The 10776-nt window shown below is 43.3% G+C and overlaps 1 protein-coding gene across 1 annotated transcript; it reads right to left on the bottom strand.

Annotated features, from left to right (window-relative positions):
* Window positions 1–4648: 4648 nt before the first annotated feature.
* FABP7 (fatty acid binding protein 7) lies at window positions 4649–9107 on the bottom strand. Its single transcript, XM_084624261.1, has 4 exons — window positions 8877–9107; window positions 7918–8090; window positions 7190–7291; window positions 4649–4919 (listed from the first exon to the last, which is right to left on the bottom strand). The coding sequence occupies exons 1-4, from the start codon at window positions 8947–8949 to the stop codon at window positions 4869–4871; spliced, it is 399 nt and encodes a 132-aa protein (XP_084480387.1). The 5' UTR covers window positions 8950–9107; the 3' UTR covers window positions 4649–4868.
* Between the last annotated feature and the right edge of the window lie 1669 nt (window positions 9108–10776).

The following is a 10776-nucleotide window of genomic DNA, read 5'->3' as shown; positions in this document are numbered from 1 at the left end:
GGCGTTATGGATGCCTTCGCATGACAATGAGACCCAGGTCCAGCAGTTGTAAACCCACCTTTACAATGCAGCGTGGATGCTCAAGCACGGACTTGGAAACCCCAAATCCACAAGCGCAGGTCCCACAGACCCAGGCTTGTGGTAGCGTGAAGACATACTCTTAGAGGTAGGAACTGTTATCCAAAGAGCGGTGGGGCCCCTTTCACTAAAAGCCAAGACTTCCAATAAGAAGAGTCACCTGTTGTAACTAGGGTGTTTTATCTCCCCTAGGACAATTGGCAGGAGAGCCAAAGTTCATGTGTTAGAGAGAGACAATCACACCTTTAGAGATGGAAGAGCCCAATGAGATGATCGAGTCCTCTGCCCGGAGGTCACTGCAAGAGTGCAGTGGTCTCCGTTAGCTAGTGTACAAGAGATGGGCCTTACAGCATTTGCCTAGGACAGTTATTAGCAGACCTCATTGTCACAGGCTTCTGTTATTAGAGCATATTCTGCACTGGATGCATCCAGAAACCTCTGACATGTAGGGAAGCCTGCTGGAGGTACAGTGCAGAACGGACTAAATATATCTGAGGTATAAGATTACAAGTGCCTTAGAAAGAGGCATATGGTCGCACTGCATAATTAGGAGAGTTGCAAGTCAAGAGAGTTGTGTTCTTGTTCCTGAGTCTGACTCTCACCCGTTGGCCTTAGGCAAATCATTTTGACTCAGTGCCTCAGTTTCTCCATCTGTGAAATAGGGCTAATGATACTTTCCTTTGTAAAGTGGCTTGAGATCGGTGGATGAAGAGTGCTATGCAACAGTGAAGTAATATTATTAGCAGTGTAATAGACAGAATTTGGTCCTAGGTTCCAGCTACAAACAAAGGGCCCAATTCTGCAAACACTTGGGCATGTGTGTAACTTTGCTCCTTTTGCTCCATGGGACTGCTCCCATGAGCAAAGTTGCATGTGTGTATAGAGGGCCTCAAATCCTGCACAGGTCACAGGTGGACCTCTGCACCTCATAGAATCATACAAATGTAGGGCTGGAAGGGAGCTTGAGTAATCATCAAGTCCAGCCTCCTGTGTTGAGGCAGGACCAAATAAGCCTAGCCCATCCCTGACAGGTATTTGTCCAGTCTATTCTTAAATAATCTCCAATGATGGCAATTTCACAACCTTCCTTGGAGGTCTATTCTTGAGTATAACTACCCTGATAATTAGAAAGCTTTTCCTAATATCTAACCTAAATCTCTCTTACTGTAGATTAAGCCCTTTACTTCTTTTCCTACCTTCAGTGGACATGGGGAACAAATGATCACAGTCCTCTTTATAAAGCCCTCAACATATTTGAAGACTTATCAGGTTCCCCCTCAGTTTGCTCAAGGCTAAACATGCCCAGTTTTTTGCACTTTTCCTCGAAGGTCAGGTTTTCTAAACCTTTTCTCAATTTTGTTGCTCTCCTCTGGACTCTCCAATTTGCCCACATCCTTTCTAAAGTGTGGCAATCTGAATTGGACACAGTACTCCAGCTGAGGCCTCATCAGCGCTGAGTAGAGCAGGGTAGTTACCTCCTGTGTCTTACAACACTCCTGTTAATACACCTCATGATGCATGAGCTTGAATGTATGAACTTGCAGGATCAGGGCTTAAATGTCTGCAGAGTTAGGATCCAGTTTTGCATTGCTCCATTTTCCAAAGCAGAGTTATGGCCAAAGGACTAATCTTTTGGTAACGTAGTATAGCAGTGTTAATTCTAAATCTGAGTATGCCTTGGAAGGGATATTCTGAAGCATCTTACATTCCAGAATGAATAAAACTCCAGTAATTATAGAAATACTAAAATTAAGTTAAAACCTAATAAGATGTGAGAGTTGAGACGTGTATTCATGACATAAGGAGTGAGTGAAGTATGTTGCAAATACAAATGCTTATCTGTTCATACTACAGGAGGTCTGTGATGCCATTTATAGACAGAGAAGTGAGAATTGTTTTCCACAAAGGAGAGCATGAGGTTCCAAGGTTAGCTAACTCAGCGATATTGTAATAGCAGAAGTTCAGGAAAATTATGCTTTCCACCTCTAGGCCCTCTCTGTCTCTGTCCTCTAAATGTTCAGTTACTCTCCATCCAGTGAATGTATTTTTCTTTCTGTGTATTTTTCAGTGGTTTGCATTACTATGGTTTGCCTAACTATATTATTAAATATTTACATCCATCCACAGTTGCAGGTCCCTCACATCTGACTTTTCTCCTTTCCCTTCCTCACTCACAATAACCCCTCAGGCATTTCACAAATGCCACTTCTCCTAGCCCTAATTTCCTTTGACATTCATAGTATTTGTTTACCTTTGAGATGGCAAAAGCCTCCATCAGTAAAGTTGTACTGGGTAGCTGTTACATGTAAAACATATGCATACAGGGCATGAAGTGAAGGGGGAGTTGCCTTTGTTTAAATGTGTTTGTAATGCATATAAGGAGAGTAAACAACAGAAGGGATGGAGAGTTCCCTTGTTAAATATTTACCACTCAGGCCTTATGTGTACTCCAGAGCCTTTTCTATCCATCACCTCATTCCTTTCTGCACAAGTAATAAAGACTTTATTCTTTTACTTTGTGACACTATAAATCAGTTGTCATGGATATTAATGCCACTCGTAGAGAATCATGACTTCTTTCCATGGAAATGAAGCAAAAGCATCTGCTTCCAATTCTCTGGGAAAGGGATGGGTAAGAAAGGGGATCATGTGATTTGCATACATAAGGAGACAGCTGTGATGTGAGCCATACTGATGGATGACAAACACAGTCTGTATTACTACACTGAAACTGAGGTTTAAATCAACCAATGCAAGCTCTGTAGTGTAGAGAAGAGGCTCTTTAAAGCTGCACACATGGACAACAGTGGCTGAAGCAACCCAGAATCCAGTTCCACAAGCCACGAAAACGAGTACTACTTTTCACTCCCATTAGCCTAAAAGTTCACTTTTTTAGAACATGGTGTTCCTGAAAAGAATGCAGAGGCTGACGTTCCGAAGGGACATTCACAACTCTAACTGACTTCCATCACAGATGCAGGAGCTCTGCACTTCTGTAGGTCAAGCCCCGAGTTTTTAAAGTCATTAATATCTATCAAATCAAATAGATTCATGGTGGTTTAGAATGAAGGGGGCTTTCTTCTCTGCACCTAGATTTACAGTGTATAGTAATACGGTGTTAACAGTCCGTTCAGAGAGCACCTCCCTTGAAAAGTTAGGATATTAGAAAACAAGAGCTTGTATTCATGTCTTTTTTAGGGCCAAGTTGTTGCCTAGACCCTTATCAAATGAGGTGCTCTTGTGCTCCCTGCACAGAAGGACCAGCCATAGTTGCAGTTGCTGAGACCAAGCACTAGTCCTCCCTCAGTGTCCTTATGAGAGAGCCACCTATGGTGGGGAGGAACCAGAACTACTAACTACACCAGCTAGCAGATCTAAGGAACACCATGGTCCGGCATCAGGCCCGGGAGTTCAGGTGCAATTCCCCTCCTGAAGCACCTCTCTGGCCATACACCTTTGCAGCATCCCCAATGTGGCCCACTGGTTAAATGTCACAACTGTGTCACTGTTAAAAAAAGATCTTAATCAACCAAAAGCAGGTATGGCCCATGGACACAATGTCCTAACAGAAGGGGGATTCTCTTTACATCTTTTCCTTCTAGTTACAAATATGATGCCATGTAACTTTTTGGTTTTATTTGGCTCAGAAAACTGGGGTATAGAACCAGTTCACAATGCTTTTAAGATGGTTTATTAATACAATTTTGATTTCTGTAAAATGCAGTACTACTCTTAGAAGAGATAAACTGCCCCTCCATACAAATTAAGGTCCATAATGCATCATCGTGTTGTAAAAAGTACAAGAAGGCACTCCAGGAGGAGGTACACATCATGGGGTTTCCACTCTATGTTCCCCTCAAGGAGCAAGGCGTCCTAACCTTGTGGCATCTGAGGATCCCTAGGAAAGGCAAGCTATAACCCTGAGGTTGATGAGGGCCTGCTACATTCCTACTGCCCTCCACCCCCATCTATGAAGCATTTCTGCCTTTTGGTTCTGATTTACTTCCTTCTGCACTGAAGATCATAGAACTCGCACCCACTTCCTCCATTAGCCACATTAAAACACACACTCAAAATAGAAAAGGATTGATGCAAAGCCCACTGAAGTCAGTGGAAGTGTTCTCATTGACGTCAGTGAATTTTGGATCAGGCTGTAAGTGAAGATTATTATTATCAGAGAGGAAAGGGACTGTCAGTGGTTTGAGCCAGGGAGGTAGAACCCATGTTTCCTCTCATCTCTCTGTTTCCACTGCAGCACTACAAAGATGCTGCTCCTGAGTTTCTCAAGCAAAGAGAAGCTACTAAATTGGAGTGAAGTCACACCTGGTTTCCTATGTGACCAAAGTCACCCCATATAGCCCAGCCAACTGTGGCATCCTGCCACCACCCCTCCTTGCAGTATTAACCCCATTTAGGAAATGTTTTTCATATCACCTCTATCCAAAGCACTGAAACACTAGTCCATTAAATGCAAAACTAGCATGGGTTTAAACACATTTTAATTTTGAGTTTGAATTGCATTCCATATCATGTCAAATATGTTCCATTTATTGTAAAAAAAACAAAGACAAGTGTTTCAGAGATTTAATGCAAAGTTCTACCTGTCGCACTTTACAGAACAAGAGTTTGCCAATTTGATGGTATAAAGTAAAAACAAAAAACCAACAACCCACAAGCTCTTCATTAACCTTTCATGCCAGTAATGTTCATGTCACTTAGCTACGTTCAGTTGTGGATGGCAGTTAAATGCATCCAGCAGAAGTAACACTTGGACAGGGGTCAGGTAGCTTCTATGCTTTCTCATAGTGGCGAACAGCAACCACATCACCAAAGGTGAGAGTCTGCAAGTTGGAGAAGAAATAGAGAAGTTAAAATGCCATACCATGTCTCAACCATTTTCTACATATTGCTCAATCTGTAGAGGTTGTTCTAGTGGATGTCAATCATATAAAAGTAAACAAAACATACTCATGCACCCTTAATATTGAGTGAAAAAATTCAGAGTTGTGGTTCCCACAGCAATCATACCTTTCTTATTGCTGTTTTCAATACAGGTTAACTCATGATGCAATAGATCAGAAAGGGGACCAAAATAAAGGATGTCTGGGAACCAAAACAGAATTTCCTAACTTTTGTGCATTTAAACTCTCAGCCATAACATTGAACCTATATTAAAACAATTTCCTTAAAACAAAAGCCAACAGACAAAAACCCCACTGATCCCATTTCAGAATGTGCAGTACACTATGTGTATATTTCAGAAGTTCATATGCAATACTTATTATATGTAGGGGGTATATGTAAAGGGAATCAAGTGTTCAAATAAATGTACCATGTCCACTGATGTATATGTAACCACTGAATATGGCTGGTAATTCTAATGTATGGACCTCCCAATATATTGCCTCTTAGAGGCGCCAAGAGGGTAGAGTGAAATTTTCCTGATCAAATTTCTTGTAAAATAGTTTGCTGCACACGGGCAAATACCATTGTTACTTGCTTTATAACAAACAAAAGAACACACATTTCTCAACTACAGATTGTGTCTGCATTTTTAAGTTTAAGCTATTTGGAATTCTCCACGCACGAAGAGAGAGAGAGAGCGTGCGCATCTGAACAAAAACAATAGTTAAAGACTGATTCTCCAATGGCCAGGTAACAGAAAGTAAAGTAGCTGAACATACTTCTTTTTCATGCCAAGAACAAAAGTGATAAATTTCAGCCCAGAGGCTACATTTCCACACACACAGACACACACACCCAGTGTTGTAAGGGTTTAGAACATGTGCACTTTTCAGCCATAGCTTTAGTATCACTGCCAGGGCCATCCCTAGACATTTTGGTGCCCTACGCAGCCCCACCTTGGGGGGGTGGGGTTGGCCCCAGGCCTCCGTGTGGGGGGACATCCCCAGTCCTCCGTGGGAGGAATGGGGGGGGGGCACTGCGCCCAAGGTCTGTGGTGGGCAGGAGCAGGCTTGGGGGAAAGGGGGGAAAACCGCCTTCCAGCACGAGCTGGCGGAGTGGAGAGGGTTGGGGCCAGGCCGCTCCACTTCCTGCTGCCCAGTGATTGCAGGGCGGGCTCAACCCCGCACTCACAGGGTGGTGGGAAGTGGAGCGACCGGGCCCCAGCCTGCTCCGCTCTGCTCCCCTGGCTCCCAGCCTTGCGACTTGGGGGGCAGAGGGGAGCCGCCCCCCAGCACTCACCGGCTCCACTTCCAGCCGCCCGGTGAGTGCAGGGCACGCCCGACCTCTGCTGCAGTCCCCCGGGACGTAGCTCAGGGACAGGGATGGAGTGGGGGTGGGGCGGGGATGGAGTGGGGGTGGGGGCAGCTTTCCTGGCTGGCTCAGCTGGCTGAGGGATCTGGCTGGCCGCTGGAGTAGCATGCAGCTCCGTAGATCACCAGGAAATTTGGGGCACTCACCACAAAATTTGGGGAAATTAGGTGCCCCAGATTTCCTGGTGCCCTACACTGCTGCATAGTTTGCATATGGGTAAGGATGGCCCTGACTGCCACAACATTATAATCCTGTTCTCAAAGCATCACTGGAGGTAGGTGGGTTAAAAGCATAAAAGATTACTCTTTACATGAACCTCTTCTCCTGGTCATCACTTTGGAAAATAATCTAAGGAGGAATACTCCATTCATTATTAAATGCAAAAATCCTCAAGATATATTACCCCAGAGAAATACTTATTCTAAGTAACTAGTTGTATATGGAAGTATAATAATTTTATTTTAGTGATCTAAAGTACTAGCTGTGTAAAATGGATTAATGCACATTTAATCAAATAGTACATATTTTTGAAGTTCTAGAAGTATATTTTGTTTCATTTGGGATTAGTACAATGCTGTATTTAACTCCCCTCCCCCAAAAGTCTTATAATGTCATTGACACTCTCTGAAGACCGTTAGCTAGAGCTGGTTGAAAAATGCTGAAAGTTTTCCATTGTCCAAAAACAGATTCAAAGCAGCAATATATCTATAGGTGAACTTTTAAAAATTCTCAACCAGCTTTATGCATAACTAGCTCTAGATTTTCTATAAAAATAGCATGTTCTCGATAGATCTAAACAAATAGTTAATCTGAGCTCAGTGATCATTTTACTTACCATTACCATTTTGCCATCCTTAATTTCTCTAACAAAGTTTGTCTCTGTGCCATCCCATTTCTGTACATGAACTAGTTTGTCTCCATCCAGGGTCACAACTGACTGGGATATCAAAATATATAAAGAGAAGGATCCACTTAAAACAGTAGCAGATACTATTCAGATTTCTAGGGAATGTATTCAATAGCCTCTACTGGATTCTCTTCAACAAACTTAGTCAAACCTGGCATAATAAACTAGTTCTAGTCATTTTAAATCCAAACCCATGAACCCTCCTTGTTTAAAATGAAAAGACCATTTGATTCTTGTTTGTCCAAAAAGGATTAAATAAATCCTGCTTTGTGTGTCCCAATGACATTTAAATGATCATTTCACATTTGCTCTGGTGTAGCAACTTTTTAAAGCCCCCAAAGTTCAGGCAGCATGTCCTTCCTCATTTCAGTTGAGAAGGATGTCTCCTAAATTGATTTTTGGATTAAAGCGACTGGTACAAAAATATGGATGGGGCATCTAGCAGAATTCCTTCATACTGGAAGGCCAAAACATATGTCATAACAACCAGACATGACTTTGTGTCTCTAGAGGAATAAGATGCAGTCTTGCCTTTCCTTACATTCCCTTTCTGTGCTACTAAACTGTAGCAAAGAAGTTGAATCATTCCTCTAGTCCCTCCCCCACCAAAAGATAAGACTTTTCAAATTCTGCAGCCTGAGAGGGTGTTCACTTACTTTGCAGTTTCTGTCATCTGGGGTAGTTTCCTCAAACTCTTCTCCAAGTTTGAAGCTGATTTCAGTGTTCTTGAAAGTGCTCTGGGTCCTGATCATTACTTTGTCCCCTTCATTGCTGATTATCACTGTGGGCTTAGTGACGTTCCCCACCTGCCGAGTAGCAAAGCTCACTCCTAACCCACCAAATGGAAACAAAAATCCATCAGACCCTGATTTCTTTTACACCCTATTTGCCAAACAAACAATGAGGTGAAACCTTCCGTCCTGTTCTGTTCCTTTCACTATCACACTACACTTTACACTTCTCTGCCCAGTCATCCATACCTCATCGACCCACTTTCCTACACTCTAACTCTCTGTATATACTTCTGAGTCGTCAGGTACCCACTTAAGAAACACAGTATATTGCAACGAGAACCCCTTAGATCAACAGTGTAGTACATCAGCTTCTTGTCACTGAATTAGTGACAGTTACTTTTTGCTTATTTAGGTGGCAATCTTTATTATTCCAGAGTAATGAGAGGGACCTGTTTGCTTTTTTGCAATCAACTTTTGTTGATGCAGTTGATCTCATTGTCTTTTCCTAAAATAAAGTTTTAAAAACCACAGCCTTACTACTCTGTCTCCCCCTCCCCCCCCCCCACACACACTTACAAACCCACCATGCAAAGTACATCTATATCGTATTAGCTTTGATAAAGAATGAAACGCTGGGAATAACGGAGGAGGCAAAGCCACAGCCCTTTCACAGTCTCTGCAGCAACACAGGTTATTCAGCTCAGCTAGACAATGATTCGTTTTTTGGTTCTGCTCAGAAATCACTCAAATGCTTTAATCCAATGCAAAATCCCAAATCCCACGATCACTCTCCAACCTAGCTGTGCTGGAAAATATGATCAGAACTTCAGGAACAATTTCAGCAGCCCAACGGCTGATTAGCAAGAGCTCCTTTTACCTACCCAGCGCCTTCATGTATTCATCAAAGTTCTGGCTCTCAGTCAGCTTCCAGGTAGCACAGAATGCCTCAACCATTGTGGCCGCAGGAAGGGTTAGACAGTTGGAATGAAGCTGGCAGGTGGGAGGCTGTGTCCAGTCCTGTTGGGATTTTACCCCTAAGAGATCTTCCTGCACCTCAACTGCAGCTCAGCCCCCTTCTTATTGGGACTCGGAGAAGAGGCGGGCAAAGAAGAAAGGACCAAAATTGCAACCCAACCCTGCCCCCCACAGCCCTCTCCCTCTCCCTTTGAAGGTAAGGCGAGGAGGGGCTGAAGGGTTTCAGTCTGCTCTGTGATTGGATCAGGCCACTGGGTCAGCAGAGCAAGTCTTGTGCCGCCCTCCCTTTATCCTGAAGCTCTCTCCTGCCTAGAGAGAGGGCTTCAGGGTAAAGGAGAGAGAGAGAGAGAGCATCATTCAAGGCCTGCTTGAAAACTTGGCAAGAGCAATTGCAGCCTCAAAGAAAAGATGCACAATAAGAGCTTCAGCTTAGCTTCCGTTGCACTCTAAGCTGGTGGCAATTTAAAAAGACACTAAGGAAACTGAAGTCTTATCCTCTTGCAAAGAAAACTCGGTATTTTCTCGTACACATTCAAATAGCAAGGTATAAAAGGGAAGTGTAACAGGCAGGGATTCAGCAAAGAGGCTCTTCAAAAGGGAGGGACCACACTCATGTACTGGGTAGCGTTATGTGTGCCAGATCTGCTTACCCAGGACACTCCAGCCAACATCCCAGTTAAGAGTGGAAACCATCTGAAAAGGAAAACCAGATACGGAAATCAAAATAAGATGTTTGAATACCCACAGCAGGACAAAAAAAGGGGTGCTGGCTGCATTTCACTTTATCTTTGTTTGACAATTTTTGTATTAAGATCAGAGCTTAAATTTTCAAGTCCATTTTTACCACCCACTTTGGCATTAGCTAGTGCATCCCCCACATGAAATGGAAATTGTGCCAATGCTATCCCAATTACAAAGCAATCACTCCCCTTCCTTGTCACCTCCGGAAAACATCTCTGCTAAATTGACAGCGTTTGGAAACTATTTTTAAAAACTGATCTTAAAATTATTTCAGTTTAGCACTTTGTTTGTTCAAGGTACGAGGTGGTGACCTAATCTCGTGCACGTTTCTCACAAAGTAGCCTGGTTCTGTCGGCCAAAATGATGTCAGCCGTTCAGACAGGCATAAAACTTGGAGGGATTCCAGAGCCCCCTGGGCTAACATCTTAAAACTTGTTAGGAAAACTCAGGGACTGAAAGAACAAGCTATTCTGTAACTCAAGGAAGCAAAGCTTGGGGACCCTGTGCCTATCCAGGGTTAAGATCTTGTACCTTTATTGATGTATAAACAGATTGGGAACAAATGGGGAGATAAGTTTGAATTCTCTGTAAATGGGTTCTTTGTCAATGATTGGCATTTGTGTTTCTTTCAAGCTCTTGAAATACTGCATAGTCCTTGGGGCTAGGATGCCTAATTTGGTAAGTCTCTGTCAGTCGTTGATCAGGCCTGTCACCCTTAGGGTATGTCTTCACTGCAGAGTCCCAATATACAGAGTGCAAAGGTTGCTTTAAACCACCTTTGCCTTCCCACCCAATCCATTCCTGCCCACATGCAGGACCAGAGTAACTGAGAATCAGCCCCTCAGTCTGGGGAGACAGACTCCAATCCCCCATTCACATGTAAGCTCTTGCAACAACATTTCAGGTGTTGAGACAGTGGGGCAGGGGTGCAGTATTGGGCAGCTCAATATGACTGCCACGTTCACATAGGAGGGTTGACAAAGAGGTCCACTGCTTTGGGTTCCTGGTTAATTACCTTGTTGGGAACTTGATCTATTTGGCCAGTTGCTTAATATTCAGGTTGCT

This window comes from Lepidochelys olivacea (assembly GCF_965140295.1).
Source record: "Lepidochelys olivacea isolate rLepOli2 genome assembly, chromosome: 3".
Taxonomy (NCBI): Eukaryota; Metazoa; Chordata; order Testudines; family Cheloniidae; genus Lepidochelys; species Lepidochelys olivacea.
The sequence above is the reverse complement of the archived record's forward strand: the minus strand, read 5'-3'. Positions and strand labels throughout refer to the sequence as shown.

What these genes read in the sequence shown, in the direction of transcription:
- FABP7 (XM_084624261.1), bottom strand. Translation starts at nt 8,949, where the DNA reads ATGGTTGAGGCATTCTGTGCTACCTGGAAGCTGACTGAGAGCCAGAAC. An exon ending in TGAATACATGAAGGCGCTGG is followed by an intron (nt 8,091 to 8,876) that starts GTAGGTAAAAGG and finishes TTGGTGGGTTAG; the next exon opens with GAGTGAGCTTTGCTACTCGG. An exon ending in CAGATGACAGAAACTGCAAA is followed by an intron (nt 7,292 to 7,917) that starts GTAAGTGAACAC and finishes TTGATATCCCAG; the next exon opens with TCAGTTGTGACCCTGGATGG.